The following is a 25,284-nucleotide window of genomic DNA, read 5'->3' as shown; positions in this document are numbered from 1 at the left end:
ACGGCCGACACGTCCCTAGTGTCCTACGTGCCAAAGAAAGGCAAAAATGTGGTACTCACGAGTACGCTGCATAGGGATGGGAGAATCTGTGGCCAAGAACATCAAAAAACATAAATCCTAATGGATTACAATGCCACAAAATGAGGGGTGGAAAATTTAGACAAGCCGGTGACTGGCTACAGCTGCAAAAGAAGAACCCTACGCTGGTCACTTGTGATATTCTTCAACATCTTGGACATCTCGGCGTACAACGCGTTTGTCATCGGGATGGCGTTGAACCCAGATTGGAACAGAGGGAAGCTCTAGAGGAGACAGCTCTTTTTCGAGGAGCTGGGCAAGGCATGGGTAAGACCTCAAATCCACAGGAGGCAACGTATCCCAAGGACCCCAGCTTCTGCAGCCATCGTGAGGTGGAATCAGGAGGAGGATGCTGGTGCCCCGCCCGGCCCACAGAACCAACAATTATGTGAGTGAGTGAGATGTTAGTAAAATTCCTGAACTAAGTGTTTTCATCATTCTAGATTGCAGCTGGAAACAAGAAGAAGAGCTGTGATGTGTATGGACCCAAGAAGGACAGGAAGACACAGTACACATGCATCAAGTGCAAGAAATACATTTGCAACACCACACACACAGTAAAACTCTGTCCCTTGTGGTGTGTACACCGGCCTTCATTTGTGTTCAATGGGGCTCATTTATCATTTCCATAAAATACTGTATGTAAAATTTCTTTCATTTATATTTGTTCAAAATAAACAGGATTTATTCCACCTGTGTCTTGATTATAATTGATTTTTGTTTACAGAAATCACAGGGGAAAAAACGAATAGTGCTTTTATTGATAAATGTGATCTAGCAGAGGTAAATGCCAAATATTAACCATATATGCTGTCTATATTGCTTGTAATTGATATAAGTCAACATCTAAGTAGTAAGTATTTTTACGTAAATTGTTACGGCTGTATTGTTTTAAAAACCCAATATTGTTATGGGTCCATCAGACCCGCGAACATTGGGTGAATAACAAAAACATGAATGCCATACAAGGGTTAAATGCACTATGCACTATGTGGGTTGAATGCTGTAACAACACAGAATAAAATAATTACTAAAAGTCCCATGATGGTAGTGACTGCCCATTACTGCTTATTGCTTATTAAGCATAATTTATTACTTTAATAAAATATTTCAGTTGTGTATATTACATTTGTTTTATTTTATGACTTTATTATTTCATTCAAAGTCATCATCTCATCTCTATAGAGCTGCTGCCTATGCAGTCTGACAAAATCTCTATTTTAGTAGTTCTTCAAAGTAAATAAGGCATACTTCTATGACTGCTGAATCCCAACGATCAATCGCTTAGATCATGTATTTTCAGGTAGAGATACCTCGCGAAGCAACTGCTCACCTGTAGAAGCAACTGCTCACCTGCTCACCTCGCGAAGCAACTGCTCACTATCTCTCACTATCTGTCTCTTCTCTCTCTCTCTCCGTGTCTGCCCTACACAGACCGGACAAGTGGGCGTGCAATGGATTATGGTCATTGTAGATAATTGCCACGTTTTCTGCGTTAAACTATATAAAATATTGGCCTGTTGGAAACTACAACTCCCTACTACATTGCACAGGTTATGCTGGATCTGATTTGACAGAGATTTGATAGAGAAACTGCACATTGAGCTCACAGAAAAGAACCCGAACGAAATGGAATTCAAATAAATGAACAGACCTGAGTCAATTAGTTGTTTAAAAAACTAAAAATAACAGAAATTCCAGTTAATCACTCAGCACTATTTTATACTGATAAGTCTGAGTCTGCCTCAGCATCTGTGGCTAGGAGGGAGGGAGTGACGGGGAAGAGAGGGGAGAGAGGAGGAGCAGAGAGAGAAACAGAGAGGGAAAGAGAAGAGCAGAGCGAGAGAGGTAGAAGGAGAGAGATAGGGAGAGAGAGAGCGAGAGAGACTTGATTAAACTCAAGTCACATCATCACAGGACGATGATCCGTACCAAGGTTAAAAAAGACAGGCCAATTTAAGTTCTTAAAAATCACAATCAAACCCAAAATCACAATCAAACCCCTGCCAGTGCTTCAAGCCCTAGCTTTCTGATTGCATAAGTGTCTGTCTGCCCTGCGCTTTACTGGCAGAGGGTTGGTCTGGGAGACCTACAGGTGTTTCATGCTCTAGACTGGGCACTAACTGGGAATACTGGCGGTAGTGGGGGCTATACCAGAGGGCTGCAGAGAGGGAAACGGCATCGGAATCCAATACTGTCATTCCCTTGTCCCTGTCAGTCAGAAGTACCTTCATAAAGTGGTCGTAACAAGTGATGAAGGCATAAACACAAAACTATCCTCTGTGGGAAAGACAGTGTGAGACTGTGTGTGTGAGTGACTGTGTGTGAGTGACTGTGTATGTGTAACTGTGTGTGTGAGACTGTGTGTGCGGCGTGTGTGTTTGGCGTGTTCATGCATATCAATCTGTGGAGTTTGATTGCTTGAAATATGCATGCACACAGTCTCGGAGCAGAATATTGAGCAATTAATAGCCCTATTCAATTAGGCATTATTTAAGGCTATTATTTCTAATGGCCTTTTTCAATCTATCTTTTTCTCTCTCTCTCTCTCTCTCTCTCTCTCTCTCTGCAGCACAATCCTTTCATAGCATCCCAACAGCAATCCCTGCCAGATTAACTCAATAACAAATGAATTCCAATCAAAGCCAGCCGAGAGCGAGACACTACTTTGACAAGTAAACAATCAGAGCCAAGGAGACAATAGGGTGGTGATGGGCTTGAAAACGAGAGGCATCTCACAAATTAACAATATCACATCTCCTCCTATTACTTTATGACAGATGTTAGAACTACTAACATAACAAGAGAAAAAACAACTTCTGGTAAATCAAAAAATATAATAAAATCACATTTTATTTGTCACATGCGCCAAATAAAACAGGTGTAGACCTTACCATGAAATGCTTACTTACAAGCCCATAACCAACAATGCAGTTCAAGAAATCGAGTTAAGAAAATATTTACTAAATAAAAAAAAAGCACATAAATAACACACAAATTACATAACAATAACGAGGCAATATACAGGGGTACCGGTACTGAGTCAATGTGCGGGGGTACAGGTTAGTCGATGGAATTTGTAAAGTGACTATAAATAGATAATAAACAGAGAGTAGCAGAAGTGTACAAAAAAAAGGATGGGGGGTCAAGTGTAAATAGATTGGGTGGCCATTTGATTAATTGTTTAACAGTCTTATGTCTTGGGGGTACAAGCTGTTAAGGAGCCTTTTGGTCCTAGACTTGGCGCTGGAGTCTTTGACAATTTTTTGGGCCTTCCTCTGACACCGCCTATTATATTGGTCCTGGATGTCAGGAAGCTTGGCCCCAGTGATGTACTGGGCCGTACGCACTACCCTCTGTAGCGCTTTACGGTCAGATGCCGAGCAGTTGCCATACCAGGCGGTGATGCAACCGGTCAGGATGCTCTTGATGGTGCAGCTGTAGAACCTTTTAAGGATCTGGAGACCCATGCCAAATCTTTTCAGTCTCCTGAGGGGGAAAAAGTGTTGTTGTGCCCTCTTCACAACTGTCTTGGTGTGTTTGGACCATGATAGTTTGTTGGTAATGTGGACACCAAGGAACTTGAAACTCTCGACCCACTCCACTTCAGCCCAGTCGATGTTTATGGGGGCCTGTTTGGCCTCCTTGTCCTATAGTCCACAATCAGCTCTTTTGTCTTGCTCACATTGAGGGAGAGATTGTTGTCCTGGCACCACATTTCCAGGTCTCTGACCTCCTCCCTATAGGCTGTGTCATCGTTGTCGGTGATCAGGCCTACCACTGTTGTGTCGTCAGCAAACTTAATGATGGTGTTGGAGTCGTGCTTGGCCACGCAGTTGTGGGTGAACAAGGAGTACAGGAGAGGACTAAGCATGCACCCCTGAAGGGCCCCTGGATTGAGGATCAGCGTGGCAGATGTGTTGTTGCCTACCCTTACCACCTGGGGGCGGCCCGTCAGGAAGTCCAGGATCCAGTTGCAGAGAGAGGTGTTTAGTTCCAGGGTCCTTAGCTTGGTGATGAGCTTTGTGGGCAGTATGGTGCTGAATGCTGAGCTGTAGTCAATGAACAGCATTCTCACATAGGTGTTCCTTTTGTCCAGGTGGGAAAGGGCAGTGTGGAATGCGATTGATATTGTGTCATATGTGGGGCGGTATACAAATTGGAGTGGGTCTAGGGTTTCCGGCATGATGGTGTTGATGTGAGCCATGACCAGCCTTTCAAAGCACTTCATGGCTACTGACGCGAGTGCTACGGGGAATAATTTAGGCAGGTTACCTTCGCTTCCTTGGGCACAGGGACTATGGTGGTCTCCTTGAAACATGTAGGTATTACAGACTCGGTTTCCCTTGGTGGTCTGAAAATGTCAGTGAAGACACTTGCCAGTTGGTCCGCGCATGCTTTGAGTACACATCCTGGTAATCCGTCTGCCCCGCGGCTTTGTGAATTTTGACTTGTTTAAAGGTCTTGCACACACCGGCTCACAGAACAGCTGGTGCTCTCGTCTAGAACAGCTGGTGCTCTCATGCATTTTTCAGTGTTGCTTGCCTCGAAGCAAGCATAAAAGGCATTTAGCTTGTCTGGTAGGCTCGAGTCACTGGCCAGCTCATGCTGGGTTTCCCTTTGTGGTCCGTAATATTTTGCAAGCCCTGCCAAATCCGACGAGCATCAGAGCTGATGTAGTAGGATTCAATATTAGTCCTGTATTGACGCTTTGCCTGTTTAATGGTTCGTCTAAGGGCATAGCGGGATTTGTTATCAACGTCCGGATTACTGTCCCGCTCATTGAAAGCGGCAGCTCTAGCCTTTTAGCTCGGTGCGGACGTTGCCAGTAATCCATGGCTTTTGGTTGGGAAATGTACGTATGGTCACTGTGGGGACAATGTCGTTGATGCACTTATTGATGAAGCTGGTGACTGAGGTGGTATACTCCTCAATGCCATTGGATGAATCCCGGATCATATTCCAGTCTGTGCTAGCAAAACAGTCCTCAAGACAGAAGCTGCATGGATGGCAACATAAAGAAAGCAGAAGATAAGCCTAAATTAATTTTGCAAACCACTCTCAAAATCCTATTTTCAGAGGGGAGAGGGTGAAGGAAGGTTTGGGAGTTCAGAACCTCCTATGCATGTATTCCCACGGAAGAATCCAGACGGCTGTTCAGTGGTGTGTGTAGTGAAGCTCACTACATGCATACGTGCAAATAGAGTGAAGTCTACTGCAGAACGACTGAACTGTGAGGGAAAAGACGAAGGAGTAGTAGGACTACTAACTGGCAATAACAAAGCACATAGCCGGGGAGTCCAGAGAAATATATACTAATGATCAACATGTGTGGGTGTGTGTGTGTTTATGAAAAAAGATCAAATTCCAATTGACTCAAACACATGAACAGATTCTCCCTCTCCCCCGCTCTCTCCACAAAGCGAGGGATATGGAAGGAGGTTGAGGCTCAAAGAGGACAACCACTAGACAGGCTAGTCTCAGACTAACTGCTTGTTTCTTTTCCCCAATTTTCCCCAATTACAATCATACTTTCCCTGTAATCCTAAAATATATATTTCCCAGGCTGCTCCAGATAGAACCCAGAGTAAACAGACTGACTGGCAAAACCCTCCCCCTGGAGAGCCTGACTGCCCAGCTGTGTGTTGGGCAGAGGCACGTACACTACCACACACAGACACACACACATATGCATGGTGTGGTATGCTCCAATTAACTAGAAGAAGTGCAGGCTTTAGCTGCCAGCTATCAGCTGAACTCAAGGGATGGACAAGCCATGACATGCACTCTCAAAACATGAGGGCATATAGGCTGTTATGTCTTTATGTGTCTTGTTGTGCATTGAAGCCTGTTGAGCAAGTTGTCACTGACAATAGAACAGGGCTTCAACTGACCACAGATGCAGTGCATAGACAGGTCATACACTCTGACTGACTAGAGAGGCTCCACAGAGTCCACTGCTGTGCTACTCACATTGCCGTGGTTGATGAAACCATGTTTCCTGGCGATGCGGTCAGCCTCTTGTGGTCCTCCCTCTATGTGGACCGCCCAGGTGTTAGTGTACACCTCCTCGGCAGAGGTCAGTTCAGCAGTCAACTCCAGTGCTAAGTACAGGAGGCCCAGGAGAGTCCCAAGCTGCAGCAGGGCCAGCCTGGCATCCATGAAAAGGAGAGGAAGGGCACCGGACAGAGGCACTCCGTCCGTCTGTCTGGGGTGGAGAAGTCTCACTGCTCACCAGTCACAGCCCTGAGCTCCCTCACAGCAGCCAAGTAGAGCAGTGACCTGGAGAAAAAGAGGACAAAAAAACCCACACATTTGCATACGCACACACACATAGGTACAGTTGAAGTCGGAAGTTTACATACACATGTTGGAGTCATTAAAACTCGTTTTTCAACCACTCCACGAATTTCTTGTTACCAAACTATAGTTTTGGCAAGTAGGTCAGGACATCTACTTTGTGCATGACACAAGACATTTTTCCAACTATTGTTCACAGACAAATTACTTCACTTATAATTCATTGTATCACAATTCCAGTGGGTCAGACGTTTACATACACTAAGTTGACTGTGCCTTTAAACAGCTTGGAAAATTCCAGAAAATGATGTCACAGCCTTAGAAGCTTCTGATAGGTTAATTGATATCATTTGAGTAAATTGGAGGTGTACCTGTGGATGTATTTCAAGGCTGTATTTCAAAGCTTACCTTCAAACTCAGTACCTCTTTGCTTGACATCCTGGGAAAATCAAAAGAAATCAGCCAAGACCTCAGAAAAAAATGGTAGACTTCCACAAGTCTGGTTCATCCTTGGGAGCAATTTCCAAACACCTGAAGGTACCATGTTCATCTGTACAAACAATAGTCCGCAAGTAGAAACACCATGGGACCACGCAGCCGTCATACCGCTCAGGAAGGAGAAGCGTTCAGTCTCCTAGAGATGAACATAATTTGGTGCGAAAAGTGCAAATCAATCCAAGAACAACAGCAAAGGACCTTGTGAAGATGCTGGAGGAAACAGTAAAACAGTAAAATCCACAGTACAATTAGACCTATATCGACATAACCTGAAAGGTCGCTCAGCAAGGAAGAAGCCACTGCTCCAAAACCGCAATAAAAAAGCCAGACTACGGTTTGCAACTGAACATGGGGACAAAGAAAAATACTTTTTGGAGAAATGTCCACTGGTCTGATGAAACAAAAATAGAACTGTTTGGCCATAATGACCATTGTTATGTTTGGAGGTAAAAGGGGGAGGCTTGCAAGCTGAAGAACACCATCCCAACCGTGAAGCACGGGGGTGGCAGCATCATGTTGTGGGGGTGCTTTGCTGCAGCAGGGTCTGGTGCATTTCACAAAATAGATGGCTTCATGAGGGAGGAAAATTATGTGGATATATTGAAGCAACATCCCAAGACATTAGTCAGGAAGTTAAAGCTTGGTCGCAAATGGGTCTTCCAAATGGACAATGACCCCAAGCATACTTCCAGGGTTGTGGCAAAATGGCTTAAGGACAACAAAGTCAAGGTATTGGAGTGGCCATCACAAAGTCCTGACCTCAATCCTAAAGAAAATGTGTTGGCAGGACATAAAAAGCATGTGCGAGCAAGGAGGCCTACAAACCTGACTCAGTTACACCAGCTCTGTCAGGAGGAATGGGCCAAAATTCACCCAACCTATTGTGGGAAGCTTGTGGAAGGCTACCCGAAACGTTTGACCCAAGTTGAAATTATTTAAGGCAATGCTACCAAATACTAACAGAGTGTATGCAAAATTCTGACCCACTGGGATTTAAAAATATATATATATATTTAACCTTTATTTAACCAGGTAGGCAAGTTGAGAACAAGTTCTCATTTACAATTGCGACCTGGCCAAGATAAAGCAAGCAGTTTGACACATACAACAACACAGAGTTACACATGGAGTAAAACAAACATACAGTCAATAATATAGTAGAAAAATAAGTCTATATACAAAGTGAGCAAATGAGGTGTGATAAGGGAGGTAAAGGCAAAAAAGGCCATGGTGGCGAATTAAATACAATATAGCAAGTAAAACACTGGAATGGTAGATTTGCCGTGGAAGAATGTGCAAAGTAGAAATCGAAATAATGGGGTGCAAAGGAGCAAAATAAATAAATGAATATAGTAGGGGAAGAGGTAGTTGTTTGGGCTAAATTATAGATGGGCTATGTACAGGTGCAGTAATCTCTGGGCTGCTCTGACAGCTGGTGCTTAAAGCTAGTGAGGGAGATAAGTGTTTCCAGTTTTTGAGATTTTTGTAGTTCGTTCCAATCATTGGCAGCAGAGAACTGGAAGGAGGCGGCCGAAGGAGGAATTGGCTTTGGGGGTGACCAGAGAGATATACCTGCTGGAGTGCGTGCTACAGGTGGGTGCTGCTATGGTGACCAGCGAGCTGAGATAAGGGGGAACTTTACCTAGCAGGGTCTTGTAGATGACCTAGAGCCAGTGGGTTTGGCGACGAGTATGAAGCGAGGGCCAGCCAACGAGAACGTACAGGTCACAGTGGTGGGCAGTATATGGAGCTGGTGACAAAATAGATAGCACTGTGATAGACTGCATCCAATTTATTGAGTAGGGTATTGGAGGCTATTTTGTAAATGACATCACCGAAGTCAAGGATCGGTAGGATGGTCAGTTTTACGAGGGTATGTTTGGCAGCATGAGTGAAAGATGCTTTGTTGCAAAATAGGAAGCCAATTCTAGATTTAACTTTGGATTGGAGATGTTTGATGTGAGTCTGGAAGGAGAGTTTACAGTCTAACCAGACACCTAGGTATTTGTAGTTGTCCACATATTCTAAGTCAGAACTGTCCAGAGTAGTGATGCTGGACGGCAGGCAGGTGCAGGCAGCGATCGGTTGAAGAGCATGCATTTAGTTTTACTTGTATTTAAGAGAAGTTGGAGGCCACTGAAGGAGAGTTGTATGGCATTGAAGCTCGTCTGGAGGGTAAAGAACAAAAAGCTGAAAGAAATCATTCTCTCTACTATTATTATTAAAATACAGTGGTGATCCTAACTGACCTAAGACAGGGAATTTTTACTAGGATTAGATATCAGGAAATGTGAAAAACTGAGTTGAAATGTATTTGGCTGAGGTGTATGTAAACTTCCGACTTCAACTGTACTTGCTCACTCAATGTGCACACCCCCACATGCCACAGCACAGAGCAAAAATAGGAGACCACAGACCACAGCATGCATCGAAAGAATTTGCTTTCTTCCAACACAGTTTCTCCTTCGAGAGAGACAAAGACAGAGGCTCTATTTGACAGCTTTCTCTTGCTAAACAAAGAGGCTACAACAGCATCAGGGACTTCTTCAAAAGTGTTTGTGCTGTACTTAAAAACACCAGGAATAGTACTCATCTAAAAAACAAGTTGAGCCGTAATTGAATTTAGAGAGAGTTTCAGACGAGGGCGAAAGAACAGGATCAAGAGAGTAGGTTTGTTTGCGAGAGAAGTCCTACTGTGTGAAGGCAGCTTGCGTTGTTCTGTTTTTTTTTGTTTGATAGGTCTTAGTTGTGATCTGTCATATGGGGGAGAGTTAAGCTGTGATTTGTGCCGAGGCTGCGCTATCTAAAAACAGAGTGGGTAAAGCTCTATCTCCCCTGAGAGCCCTCACTCTGTCCAGGCGTCATAGATGGGGCTTTCAGTTAGACACAGACAGCCTAATGAGAATAGAGACTCAGGAAGCCCCCGAGGCATAGCTTATGGAGATGATGCAGTCTTAGCTGTTCATGTGTCTGCTCTGTGCTGTCTGGACCTAGGGCTGGGAATTGCCAGGGACCTCACGATACGATATTATCACAACACTCAGGTGCCGATACGATGTGTATTGCGATTCTCACGATTCTATATGTATTGCGATTCGATACTTTGATCAGCTCTCCGTAGCTGATGTGAGGAAGACTTTAAACAGGTCAACATTCAAGGCAGCGGGGCCAGACGGATTACCAGGACATGTACTGAGAGCATGCGTGGACAAACTGGCAAGTGTCTTCACTGACATTTTCAACCTCTCCCTGACCGAGTCTGTAATGCCTACATGTTTAAAGCAGACCACCATAGTCCCTGTGCCCAAGAAAGCGAAGGTAACCTGACAAAATGACTACTGCACCGCAGCACTCACGTCAGTAGGCATGAAGTGCTTTGAAAGGCTGGTCATGACTCAAATCAACACCATAATCCCGGACACCCTAGAGCCACTCCAATTTGCATACCACCCCAACAGATAAACAGATGCCCACAAAGCTCATCACTAAGCTAAGGACCCTGAGACTAAACACCTCCCTCTGCAACTGGATTCTGGACTTCCTGATAGGCCGCCCCCAGGTGGTAAGGGTAGGCTACAACACATCTGCCATGCTGATCCTCAACACGGTGGCCCCTCAGGGGTGTGTGCTTAGTCCCCTCCTGTACTCCCTGTTCACCCACGATTGCGTGGCCAAGCACGACTCCAACACCATCATTAAGTTTGCTGACGACACAACAGTGGTAGGTCTGATAACAGACAACGATGACACAGCCTATAGGGAGGAGGTCAGAGACCTGGCAGTGTGGTGCCAGGACAACAACCTCTCCCTCAATGTGAGCAAGACAAAGGAGCTGATCGTGGACTATAGGAAAATGAGGCCTGACCATCCCCCATCAACGGGGCTGAAGTGGAGCGGGTCGAGAGTTCCTCGACTAACCTGTACCCCCGCACATTGACTCGGTACCGGTCCCCCTGTATATAGCCTCATTATTGTTATTTTTTACCTTAGTTTACTTAGTACATATTTTCTTAACTCTATTTTCTTAAAATTGTACTTTTGTTTAAGAGGACCGGAACCTTTTTTTCAATTTCCAAATGACATACCCAAATCTAACTGCCTGTAGCTCCAGACCTGAAGCAAGGATATGCATATTCTCGATACCACTTGAAAGGAAACAAGTAATATAATATAACACATTAGATCTGGTAAAAGATAATACATCTTTGAAATGCAAGAGAAAGGCCATACATTGAGTTAGGATTCTAGCTGTAATTTAGATGTTGTCCACAAGATGGCAGCAGTGTGTGCAAAGTTTCAGATTGATCCAGTGAATAATTAGTTCACTACACAATATTTTGTATCAAGTCTGCCAGGAGTTTGCCCAAATGTGCCGAATTGGTCAATTTATACATTTTCAAGTAAATACCTATAGAGAACATACAAAAATGCTATGGTAATAAAAAATGTAAGTTTACATACTCCCAGGAATGTCATACATGATGGATCATTAGCTTCCCTACAGAAAATAGACTAACTTTTACACATCTAAACGGCCGGGCGTGGTGGGTGTGGAGCCGGAGACAGCAGTGGGGTCAAACTGTAGACCCCAGTTCCTACATTTTAATATAAAAATTGATTTTCTCAAACAAAACTATGCTACATTTTATCTCTGGGACCCTCAGGATGACAAATTAGAGCAAGTTTACTGAATGTAAGTACATTATTTACCTTCAGAGGTGAATGTATCAAACCAGTTGCCATGATAAAAGTGTTTTGTTGTTGTACACTATCCTCAAACAATTGCATGGTCTTTTTTTCTGTAATAGCTACTGTAGATTCGTTACCGTAAGTTAGATTAACAAGAATTTAAGTTTTCTGCCCATATAAGACATGTCTGTGTCTCGGAAAGTTGGCTGTTGTTTACAATGTCCTTCTAGTCACATTATCACATATTGAGTAACAACTGCCCCGGTTTAGGGACACCAATCCCTTAGAAGTTAAGGGCTTGTAAGTAAGCATTTCACGGTAAGGTTTACACCTTTATTATTCGGCACATGTGACAAATACAATTATTGAAATTCTATGTTCCAAATATATTGCTCAACATATGACTTCTGCAGAGGGACAAGAGAGAGCCATGAGAAAATGAGTTTTGATCAGTCATATAAATAAAAGTGCTGAAAACAAATTGGCTCCCTATTTCAAAAGAAGATGGAGAACAAGCTATGAAGGAAAATACTGGAGTTTTGGTGAAGGTACAGCCAACTAGCTCAATTTTTGTTTTTGCCATATTGTCAAAATTATACAATATATCCCAATATGTAACTGTATCGATATTTTACCCCATCACGACCTGGACCATACATTATTCAAACAGTTGAAGGCAATTTATTTATCATGATTAGTCTTTAGGTGGAGTCACACAACCATTGGTTTCCCACAGTCCCAGGGTGATCATTAAAATCTGGATCTGTCAAAAAAACATTTCACTAAACATCAAGGACACCGCGTTCCTTAACTTTAATTGGGAGGATCTATCTGTCTTAGCTCTACTTCATAAGAAGCTGATGATAGGACTGAGTTTTTCATATTTTTCATTTTTATGAGCGTTTATGTCCGCTTGTTCTCATGTTGTATTTTTGGTCTAATTTCCTTCGCTCTTCTTTGCTGTGTGCGCCTTCCCATTTACACCAGAGATCTGTATATAATGACAAGATGCACATCTCCGCCCTAACAATGGGAGTCGTTGTCCCAAAGGCGTGAAGGCAGGCTACAAACTTAGGTCCAAAATAAGCAAATAGAAACGCATTGGCCTTATTTTGGACAGATTTTAGTGCTTCGCCTCTTCCTCTATGGTTTACACATACACCAAGCCCCTCCCCCTCCCTCTTACGCCAACAAATTTGAGAGATTACTCCTCCTCTCTGGCAAGCGATTTCAACTCGCTATTTTCATTTGAGGTTTGGTCCAAAATAATCGGTCATATGGACACCAACACACATTGAGACATTACTTTACTGTAATAGAGGAGAAGTTAACTTTTCTAACGATACCATTTTTATGTCTCAACTACTCAAAATGCACGCACAGCAGACACTACTAAAAGGAGAGTGTCAATGAACATTGATTCTGAAAAATTAATGTTCAGTTTGTCGCGCTAACACAGGCTAACATGATTTTCAAACAGCTGGAGACAGACAGAAGGGTGTGTTCATAACAACTCAACTGTTCAACCTTTTTAGCTAGCAAAAGATCCAAATTGGCTAAACTTGAAATATAAAGATTAGCTGGCTAATCACTAGCATGTGGTCTTGAGAGATTGTTGATGAGACCTGTGTTAATTTTCAATAGCCTAATGCCTGCTACAAGAAGTTAGTAAGAAGTTAGTAATTATTAGTAACTGTGCATCATGCATGGTTCTAGTTACATTTGCAACAAAACAAATTTCATAGCCAGATTTGAAAGCCAGATCAGTGATTATTGCAAAAAAAAGCAGGTTAAACTCTTTTGACAAAAAAAATGTAATTATTAGTGAGTCTGTGGAAGGCTTTAGCCTATGTAAACTTCACAAGCCCTGAATTCAATAGATTATAGCTGACTGTTTGAAATGCAGTGTATTTGGCCTTTAATTGTATAATGCTTATTTAGAGAAAACATTTAAAAAAAATCTATATATCGTGAATCACCCATAAGTTTGAAAAAAATAGAGATATGATTTTTAGGCCATATCACCCGAACTTGGGCTGACCCCATTTGGTCAACTGGTCGATTGTTTGGTCGATAGGCTGTTGGTTGACCTAGATTTCTTTAGTCGAGCAGTAGCAAAAAACTTTTGTTTTCACGGTGTACAAGACACCTGTCTGATTCGTGCCTGTCTGAGTGGACTAAGCCACTGTGGAGGCCGTGGGGATGGCACTGTACATCACTCTAAGACAGCGGTCCCCAACCTTTTTTGGGCCACGGACCGGTTTAATGTCAGACAATATTTTCATGGACCGGCCTTTAAGGTGTGGCGGATAAATACACAAAATAAAATGATACGACCGGCATAAAAACTGTGGTATTTTTTAAATATAATAATAAACGTGAATTCACTGTGTACTCGTATGCAACTTTATTAGCAGCGTCCTCGTAACATCGCACCAACAACATAACATGAGTAACATCCTCTCTGCCCCCTAACACTCTCTGGTCACTATGGCAACATTTAAACATGCCTTAAAAATAAGATACAACACAAAAACAAATATAAAGTGCATGAAAAATACAACTCACCATAACGCTAAATCAGTGGGAGCCCTGAGCTTGTTTCTCTGCAACGAGACGGTCCCATCTAGGGGTAATGGGAGACAATGACACCCGAAGTGTGTTGCTTATGTCCAGTCTACTCCGTAATTTTGTTTTGGTTGCTGTCACTGCAGAAAATCCCGCTTCACACAAATAGGATGTCGGAAATGGCAACAGGGTTTTCAGTGCTGTTGTGGCGATCTCAGGGTATTCTGCCGTGACTTTAATCCAGAACACCGGCAGAGTTGTTGTCTCGAACATACTTTTAAGGCCGCCGTCATTTGCGATCACCAGCAGTTGATCTTCTTCTTGCATAGACATGCTGGATTCACCTGGTTTGTTGACAAATGGGTCGCGGATACATTCCTTGGCAGTTTGTGGGTCTTTTGTGGTTGGGAAGTAGCGCTCAAACTCTTTTAAAAGCAAAGACAGGTGATCGTGCACCAGCTGGGACAATGAAGGCTCGGGCTCAGTCTCTTCCAAAATCCCCGCGAATGTTTGAAACATGTCAAATATACCTCTGTTCACGCGCCGTCCCCACAAATCCAGTTTGGCTTTAAATGCAGCTACTTTATCTGCCAACTTGAAGACAGTTGTCATTTTCCCCTGAAGTGACCGATTGAGTTCATTGAGCAGGTTGAATATGTCACACAAGTCACTGAAATGTGCTGCCAGCTGTGACTTTGTTTCTGAGAGAAATCTCTGCAGCGGCTCCCGTAATTCAAACACCCTGGCCAGCGATCTCCCTCGGGATAACCATCTTATTTCTGTGTATAAGAGAAGGTGTTTGTGCTCCGCATTCATCTCCTCACAAAGCTGCTCGAACAGACGCGAGTGTAACGGCCGTCGTCAAAATGAGACCAAGGTGCAGCGGAGGATGTGTTCATCATGAATGATTTTAATGGACCGAATGAATACTTTACAAAAATAAACCAAAAACGACCAGCAACAGTTCTGTCAGGTTTAACAAAACTAAACAGGAGAATATTCACCCACAAACCCCAAAGGAAAAACAGGCTGCCTATGTATGACTCTCAATCAGCAACAACGATCTACAGCTGTTCCTGATTGAGAGCCATACACGGCCGAAACAAAGTAATACACCAACATAGAAAACGGAACATAGAACGCCAACCCATGTCACACCCTGGCCTAACCAAAAATAGAGAACAAAAAACTTTCTCTATGGCCAGGGCGTTACAGTACCCCCCCCCCAAAGGTGCGGACACCGGCCGCAAAACCTGACTCTAAAGGGGAGGGTCCGGGAGGGCCTTCCTTACGGCGGTGGCTCTGGTGCGGGACGTGGGCCCCGCTCCACCTTCGGCTTGACCCACTTAGGTGGCACCCCTGGCTGCGCCGGAGGACTGGCGGGCGACCCTGGCTGCGCCGACTGGCGGGCGCCTCTGGCTGCGCCCGGATGGCGGGCGACTCTGGCTGTGCCCGGCTGGCGGGCGACTCTGGCTGCGCCCGGCTGTTGGGCGACTCTGGCTGCTCCGGACAGGCGGGCGACTCTGGCGGCTCCGGACAGGCGGGCGACTCTGGCGGCTCCGGACAGGCGGGCGGCTCTGGCGGCTCTGGACAGGCGGGCGGCACTGGCGGCTCTGGACAGGCGGGCAGCTCTGGCGGCTCCGGACAGGCGGGCGGCTCTGGCAGCTCCTGACTGGCGGGCGGCTCAAGCGGCTCCTGACTGGCGGGCGGCTCTGGCTGCTCCGGACTGGGGAGACCCACTGGAGGCTGGTCCGAGGAGGAGGCACAGGATAGACCAGGATGGGGAGACCCACTGGAGGCCTGGGCCGAGGAGGAGGCACAGGATAGACCAGGATAGGGAGACCCACTGGAGGCCTGGTCCGAGGAGGAGGCACAGGATAGACCGGGCTGTGGGGGAGTACTGGAGTTCTGGTGCGTAGGCTTGACACCCCTACTCCAGGCTGAATGGCCACTCTAGCCCGGCACGGGCGGAGCGCAGGCATAGGATGAACTGAGCCTTCCCAGCGCCCCGGAGACACAGTGCTCAGAGCCGGCAAAGGATAGCCTGGACCGAAACGGCGCACTGGAGACCAGACGCGCTGAGCTGGCACAATCCGTCCTGGCTCGATGCCCACTCTCGCATGGCACTTGCGGGGGGCTGGCATGTAGCGCTCCGGGCTATCAACGCGTACTGGGGACACCGTGCTCTTTACCGCATAACACGGTGCCTGACCAGTACTACGCTGCCTCCTGTAAGCACGGGAAGTTGGCCCAGAATTCCATCCTGGCTCTGCCCCACTTCCCGTGTGCCCCCCCCCAAATGTTTTTGGGGGCTGCCTCTCGTGTCTGTTGCGCTCCCTTGCCTCATACCACGCCTCTCAGCTTTCGCTGCCTCCAGCTCCTCTTTCGGGTGGCGATATTTCCCAGCTTGACTCCATGGTCCCTTTCCGTCCAGTAATTCCTCCCACGTCCAGGAATCCTGGACCCTCTGCTCCTTCCTCTCACGCTGCTTGGTCCGTTTATGGTGGGTGAATCTGTAACGGTCGTCGTCAAAATAAGACCAAGGTGCAGTGGAGGATGTGTTCATCATGAATGATTTTAATGGACCGAATGAACACTTTACAAAAATAAACCAAAAACGACCAGCAACAGTTCTGTCAGGTTTAACAAAACTAAACAGGAAAATATTCACCCACAAACCCCAAAGGAAAAACAGGCTGCCTATGTATGACTCTCAATCAGCAACAACGATCTACAGCTGTTCCTGATTGAGAGCCATACACGGCTGAAACAAAGTAATACACCAACATAGAAAACGGAACATAGAACGCCAACCCATGTCACACCCTGGCCTAACCAAAAATAGAGAACAAAAAACCCTCTCTATGGCCAGGGTGTTACAGCGAGTTAAGGGCGTGTGCTTTGATGTGGTTAATAACTTTAACAACATCATTCAATACGCTGTTAAGTTCCGGTGGTATTTTTCGGCTAGCCAGCATTTCCCTGTGAATGACACAATGCGTAGACTCACATTCAGGTGCAACCTCCTTAATCCGAGTAGTTAAACCAGACAGCTGTCCGGTCATGGCAGCAGCTCCATCTGTGCATATGCCAACACAAAAGGACCATTTCAGTTTTCCTGATATATAATCATCCAGCAACTTGAATAGTTCTGTGGCTGTGGTTTTGGTTGGCAACGATAGTGCACATAACATATCCTCATGCACATCCTCCTGATAAAGATATCGCACATAAACAAGTAGTATTGCCTTCTTGTCAATATCTGTAGACTCGTCAACCTGGAGTGCGTACCACGGTGATGTATTAATCCTCTCCAACAATTGTGTCTCAATGTCCTCTGCTATTTCCTCAATGTGCCGAGTGACGGTGGTAGCCGAAAGAGGCACCTGTGCTATCTTTCTAACCGCAGCCTCTCCTAGAAATTCACGGCAAATGTCTTTAGTGGCGGGCAGGATCAATTCTTCACCAATGGTGAATGGCTTCTTAGCCTTAGCAATACGATTAGCCACCAAGTATGATGCTCTCAGTGCACTCGCATTTGTTGATGTGGTGGCCCTCAGTAATTGCTTCTGTCCTTCTTGTTCATGCTTTTTTCTTTCAAAATACTCAGAAGGCTTGTCTTTTAATGCAGGGTGCTTGGTCTCCAAGTGGCGAAGCAGTTTTGAAGGCTTCATTGCCTCATTACAGAGCCGGTCGCTGCATATTATGCAGAGCGGGCTTGGTGCGCGGGAATCACCTGTCGCGATAAATCCATATTTTAAGTAGGACTCCTGGTATTGTCTGTTAAATGCAGCTTTCTTTTTCTTGGAAGTCGTAGGCTCTTCTTCTGTCTCCTCACTGGGCCTTTTCCACTTCGCAAAGAAACTTTCCAAAGACGTTTGTTTTTTACTCATTTTGCTAGCTTGTGGGTTTAATTTTAGCGGCAACGTATCACGTGACCGAGACAAGCGTCAAGAGTGAGTCATAGATGGATGTAACAGAGGGAATCCGGTCATTTTTCAAAATAAAACATCGTTCAGACTCAGATAATAAATAAAACGGAAATAATGTAAGTTATTTATTCTTTCTCTGCGGCCCGTAACCAAATGTCCCACGGACCGGTGCCGGTCCGCGGCCCGGGGGTTGGGGACCGCTGCTCTAAGACATGTGCTACTAAAATTGTATATGGTTATATTACATAAGAACAATGGTGCAACACTAGCATAAATAATATTATTTTATAACAAATGCGCTTTCTCCCCTTTGGATAGCGTTGCTGTCCTCAGTTCTGAAACATCAGTGCGCAGTTGAATTGGCGCCTTTTCCGAGACCATGTTGCTATGTGCATAATAACAAAGCTACCCAGCATATTGGTGTTGAGAACAATGCAGCGGAAGAAGTTAGGAGATGAGAAAACAGCCCTTGTCTTAATTGTCTAAGAAAAGGTCTATAATTAGGTCTATAATCAACAGCCTAACTGTTAAATGTGCCTGGCTTTATACATCATACATATACAGTATATCTACAGAAATAAGACAGATCCTGCTTGTGTTGCCTGTTTGAGTGTTTGTTTAATAGCTTAGTGATTCCGTCAGCACCAAGCCTCACACAACCACAACATGTCAGATAAACTATTTCACAAATGTGTCTGTTTTTAATCTTTGCTATGCTGTAATAAAGGCTTTACACTTTTTTCCATTAGAACAGCCTCTCTGGTATTACTTATAATGTATTTAGTGTTGTTTACACTGTTCCAAACGGTCAGAAATGTTTTATTTCTAATAATAATAATAATAACACTCTTTTTTCTTGATCTCCTTCTTATTGTTATTATTACTATTTTTATTATCATCATATGTCATTATCATTTGTAGGCTTAGTACAGCAGCGTTGTATAAACACCATCAAGTTGTAGGCCTAAGAGCACATCCTGTTTAGTCTTAATACCATAACTTACTGCGGCCTATATTTCAATACTTATCTAGGCTGCTGTATTAATCAATCATTAATTTGTTCATGTCATCACAAAGCACACGAGTCATTCATGATTTGAAATGCAATCAAGCATTTTAGTTTTAAAATAAAATAACAAAGAGACACTTGAATAATTAGCGTAAATAATAAATCAACTCTTCCATGACAGCAATTGCAATAGTCTTTGCTGTAAGGTCCCCCCCCCCCCCCCCCAATAAAAAAAAACATTACAACAGACTCTCTGGTACACATCATTTATTTTGTGTTGTTAAAAATATATATATATTACTATTGCTTTTTATTTTTTTAGGGGTAGATCAGCTTAATATTGCGGAAAGATTGTTATTTCCATCAATGTAATTGTCTGCATCATTTCCAATCCCCCATTTTTTTGGTAAACATATATATATCCATATACATACACGTACATACCCATACATATACAGTTGAAGTCGGAAGTTTACATACACTTACGTTGGAGTCATTAAAACTCATTTTTCAACCCCTCCACAAATTTCTTGTTAACAAACTATAATTTTGGCAAGTCGGTTAGGACATCTACTTTGTGCATGACACAAGTAATTTTTATAACAGATTATTTCACTAATAATTCACACTATCACAATTCCAGTGGATCAGAAGTTTACATACACTAAGTTGACTGTGCCTTTAACCTGTTATGGATAGGGGGCAGTATTTTCACGGCCGGATAAAAAACGTACCCGATTTAATCTGATTATTACTCCTGCCCAGAAACTAGAATATGCAAATAATTATTAACTTTGGATAGAAAACACTCCAACGTTTCTAAAACTGTTTGAATGGTGTCTGTGAGTATAACAGAACTCATTTGGCAGGCCAAAACATGAGAAGATTCTGTACAGGAAGTACCCTGTCTGACCATTTCTTGCCCTTCTTGATTATCTCTATCCATTACAGTGGATCTCTGCTGTTACGTGACACTTCCTACGGCTCCCATGGGATCTCAGAAGGCGGCAAAAAGCTGAATCGTGGCTTTGTAGGCTCTGGCTGAAAAACATTAGCGCGTTTGGATAGTGGCCAGTAACAGTACTATGAGACTCAGGCTCGTGCACGAGGGGATAGCATGCTTTTATTTTCTCTCTCTTTGTACGTATACACGCTTTGCCGGTCGGAATATTATCACTTTTTTACGAGAAAAGTGGCATAAAAATTGATTTTAAACAGCGGTTGACATGCTTCGAAGTACGGTAATGGAATATTTAGAAATCTTTTGTCACGAAATGCGCCATGCTCGTGACCCTTATTTACACTTCGGATAGTGTCTTGAACGCACGAACAAAACGCCGCTATTTGGATATAACAATGGAGTATTTTGAACCAAACCAACATTCGTTATAGAAGTAGCAGTCCTGGGAGTGCATTCTGACGAAGAACACCAAAGGTAATCAAACTTTTCTAATAGTAAATCGGAGTTTGGTCAGGGCTAAACTTGGTCGGTGTCTAAATGGCTAGCCGTGATGGCTGGGATATCTACTGAGAATATTGCAAAATGTGCTTTCACCGAAAAGCTATTTTAAAATCGGACATATCGAGTGCATAGAGGAGTTCTGTATCTATAATTCTTAAAATAATTGTTATGTTTTTTGTGAACGTTTATCGTGAGTAATTTAGTAAATTCACCGGATGTTTGCGGGGGGTATGCTAGTTCTGAACGTCACATGCTAATGTAAAAAAGCTGGTTTTTGATATAAATATGAACTTGATTGAACAAAACATGCATGCATTTTATAACACAATGTCCTAGGGTTGTCATCTGATGAAGATCATCAAAGGTTAGTGCTGCATTTAGCTGTGGTTTTGTTTTTTGTGACATTATATGCTAGCTTGAAAAATGGGTGTCTGATTATTTCTGGCTGGGTACTCTGCTGACATAATCTAATGTTTTGCTTTCGCTGTAAAGCCTTTTTGAAATCGGACAGTGTGGTTAGATTAACGAGAGTCTTGTCTTTAAAATGCTGTAAAATAGTCATATGTTTGAAAAATGGAAGTTTTCGGGTTTTAGAGGAGTTTGTATTTCGCGCCACGCCCATCATTGGATATTGGAGCAGGTGTTCCGCTAGCGGAACGTCTAGATGTAAGAGGTTTTAAACAGCTTGGAAAATTCCAGAAAATGTCATGGCTTTAGAAGCTTCTGATAGGCTAATTGCCATCATTTGAGTCAATTGGAGGTGTACCTGTGGATGCATTTCAAGGTCCACCTTCAAACTCAGTGCCTCCTTGATTGGCATCATGGGAAAATCAAAAGAAATCAGCCAAGACCTCTGAAAAAATATTGTAGACCTCCACAAGTCTGGTTCATCCTTGGGAGCAATTTCCAAATGCCTGAAGGTACCACGTTCATCTGTAGAAACAATAGTACGCAAGTACAAACACCATGGGACCACACAGCCGTCATACCGCTCAGGAAGGAGATACGTTCTGTCTCCTAGAGATGAACGTACATTGGTGCGAGAAGTGTAAATCAATCCCAGAATAACAGCAAAGGACCTTGTGAAGATGCTGGAGGAAACAGGTACAAAAGTATCTATATCCACAGTAAAACAAGTCCTATATCGACATAACCTTAAAACAAGTCCTATATCGACATAACCTGAAAGGCCACTGCTCCGAAACCACCATAAAAAAGCCAGACTACGGTTTGCAACTGCACATGGGGACAAAGATAGTACTTTTTGGAGAAATGTCCTCTGGTCTGATGAAACAAAAATATAACTGTTTGATCATAATGACCATTGTTATGTTTGGAGTAAAAAGGGGGATGCTTGCAAGCTGAAGAACACAATCCCAACCGTGAAGCACGGGGGTGGCAGCATCATGTTGTGGGGGTGCTTTGCTGCAGGACGGAATGGTGCATTTCACAAAATAGATGGCATCATGAGGGAGGAAAATTGTGTGGATGAATTGAAGCAACATCTCAAGACATCAGTCAGGAAGTTAAAGCTTGGTCGCAAATGGGTCTTCCAAATGGACAATGACCCCAAGCATACTTCCAAAGTTGTGGCAAAATGGCTTAAGGACAACAAAGTCAAGGTATTGGAGTGGCCATCACAAAGCCCTGACCTCAACCCTATAGAAAATTTGTGGGCATAACTGAAAAAGCGTGTGCGAGCAAGAAGGCCTACAAACCTGACTCAGTTACACCAGCTCTGTCAGGAGGAATGGGCCAAAATTCACCCAACTTACTGTGGGAAGCTTGTGGAAGGATTCCCGAAACGTTTGACCTAAGTTAATCAATTTAAAGGCAATGCTACCAAATACTAATTGAGTGCATGCAAACTTCTGACCCACGGGGAATGTGATGAAAGAAATAAAAGCTGAAATAAATCATTTTCGCTACTATTATTCTGACATTTCACATTCTTAAAATAAGGTGGTGATCCTAATTGACCTAAAACAGGGAATTTTTACTAGGATTAAATGTCAGGAATTGTGAAAAGTTGAGTTTAAATGTATTTGGCAAAGGTGTATGTAAACTTCCGACTTCAACTGTACATATGCATAGATAAACATTCATACATGTACACATATATACATACATAAACATACCTATATAGATATACATACTTTCTTTTAGAATATACCATTATTATTCCCTGCAAACCCTACCACCCTTCCCCCAATTGGAGTAAACTAATAACACAACACAAAACAATAACACTTACATGTTGACCAGACCGGACACGTCGCATGCGCTAGTGTTGCAAAATAAATGTAGAAATCCATGTTATTCAATTATTGCACCCACACTGCTCGTGCGCATGAAACGAGCGTCTGTGTTGCCAAGGGCTAAAATAGAAGTCATTCCTATTTCTGACGCAGATCATGCTGCAAGTCCTGCCTCTCCCATCTCCTCATTGGTTTATAGAAGCAGGTACCCACGTGCCATCTCCTGATTGGTTATACCCATGTGGGTGATTGAAAGACAAACTGTTTTGCCGGTCGTCGTGGTAATACTATGAATGTTTAGATGCCAATCACCATATAAGTTCAAAGATGAAAAAGCCTGGAAGGAGGAGAGATGACTAGAAACGATTCGGTTGACCGTTTTACGTGTGGATTAATTGTCGGAGTAGAGGACCTTGTGCATTTCAGGTAAAATAACAACTCAATGTTTATATCCCAGGACAAATTAGCTAGCAACAACAAGCTAGCTAAATAGGACAAATTAGCTAGCATGTGCAAGCTAGCTAGCTAAATTGCCATACATGTTTAATGCTTTTCGACCTGTCCCCAAATTAATGTAATTGGTTCAGAGTTTGTTTTGATATTTTAACCTGTGTGTCGTGATCGCGTTTGGTGTAGGGGGACAAAATAAATGTATGCACGATGGCGCACGATGGTGCAAGCGCGCAGCCGGTTTTGGTTCCGTGTTAGGCTTCTACCTTCAGTTTATACATATTATACACAATTTACAGACACAATCTATTTTACAATAGTTATATTTTGTTTGTTTTTAGTCCTTCCTCTATTTCTGATGTCCATCCAGTTTGATTTCTATTTGTAACTGTGCTATTTCACAACATTTCTGAACCTATATAAATTTACAGACCCCGTATGTTTTACATTGGTTATCTTGTTATTAGTCCCACCCTTCAGCTCCATTCAACCCCTCCTATCTATCTCTTAACACCATCCATTTGGATTTCTATTTGCCATATATTTTTAAACTCTGCTGTGATGCTTCACAAAAGTACTGAACCTTTCTATTCTCATAGCTTCTACAGATTGTAAATTAAAGATAAACATTTTTGCTAAAATAATTATTATATTATTGATTGATTGACTGTGGCTTTTCAAATCACCCAGTATTGCTATCGGCAGCATTAGTTCTGGGCAAATGTTGCAATTCTTCAGCCATTCCTGGACCTGTGACCAAAAACAAGCTACATTTGGACAGTACCAAAATAAATGATCTAATGACTCTGCCTCCTCACAGCAAAATCTGCAGAGCTGAGAAGATTGTATCCCCATATATATAACATTTTATTGGTTGCAATAATTTTGTATAGTAATTTAAATTGAAAAATTCAAAGTTGTTTTGCGTGTCAATTCATAAACCATGTGCCATGGAACGGGTACATCGAAAATCTCTTCCCACCTATTTTGCAATTTATATCGCACAGCTGTCAATTTTTTGGTCCTTAAATGAAATTGGTATATGTTTTTATTTATCACACTTTTCTTTAACCATTTATGTTCTTTAATGCAGGGCCGACAGAAAAGTTCCTTACGTGTGGCTCAGTTGGTAGAGCATGGTGTTTGCAACGCCAGTGTTGTGGGTTCAATTCCCATGGGGGACCAGTACGGGGGGAAAAAAAATGTATGAAATGTATGCATTCACTACTGTAAGTCGCTCTGGATAAGAGCGTCTGCTAAAATGTAAATGTTAATTCCCTTTCTACTTGCCTCTTCCATTTTTGTGGTAATGCTGCAATTAGTTAGTTGTAATTTTGGGTAGAGCAGACATTTCCATAAGTCTGTGTTAGCTGCATGTGTGACATAACTCCACCAGTCCTATTTATGATATCATTGACAAAAATTATACCTTTTTTAAACATTTCATCATTTCATTTGTAGCAGTTAATATATTTGAGTTTAACCCCAATATTTGCTGTATTATTTGTTCTGTCTTTTCAGGTGGATTAAACTGAAATTGCAACCAACTTTCTAAGGCTTGTTTAAAAAATAACTATATTTTGGAGATTATTTCCTTTTGAAACAACTGAAAGTGAGCAGTTGTAATCTGAATAAATGGAAAAAGGCAATTCTTGAACATGGGATGAGACGTTTCTACTAATTTACTAGAGAACTGTTCTTACCAATTTACTACAGAAACAGTTTGGATTTAAGTTTAACTTTTGTATGACTGATGCCTGTAGTGAGAGGTCTAATGCTTTAATATTTAATCATTTCTGCCCTCCGAATTTATATTCATTCCAAATAAAATGTAATATTTTTTGTTCATATAATTTAAAAAGCAGGTCACTAGGTGTAGGGAAAACCACAAGCAAATAGGTAAACTGTGATATGACTAAAGAGTTAATCAGAGTGATTTTTCCACAAATAGACAGGTATTTTCCTTTCCATGGTAGCAAGATCTTATCTATTTTTGCTAACTTTCTATAAAAATGTATTGGAGTGAGATCATTTCTTTCT

The 25,284-nt window shown here is 42.9% G+C and overlaps 1 protein-coding gene across 2 annotated transcripts in view; it reads right to left on the bottom strand.

Annotated features, from left to right (window-relative positions):
• Positions 1 to 25,284, bottom strand: part of LOC115197322 (furin) — a 223,724-nt gene that overhangs the window by 176,839 nt on the left and 21,601 nt on the right. For both annotated transcript variants that reach the window (XM_029758720.1, XM_029758721.1), the window contains exon 2: positions 6,052 to 6,360. In XM_029758720.1, the coding sequence (XP_029614580.1) occupies positions 6,052 to 6,240 (189 nt within the window). In that variant the 5' untranslated portion in view covers positions 6,241 to 6,360. The remainder of the gene's footprint in view (positions 1 to 6,051; positions 6,361 to 25,284) is intronic.

This window comes from Salmo trutta, chromosome 7 (genome assembly GCF_901001165.1).
Source record: "Salmo trutta chromosome 7, fSalTru1.1, whole genome shotgun sequence".
Classification (NCBI taxonomy): Eukaryota; Metazoa; Chordata; class Actinopteri; order Salmoniformes; family Salmonidae; genus Salmo; species Salmo trutta.
This window is presented reverse-complemented; position numbering and strand designations above follow the sequence as displayed.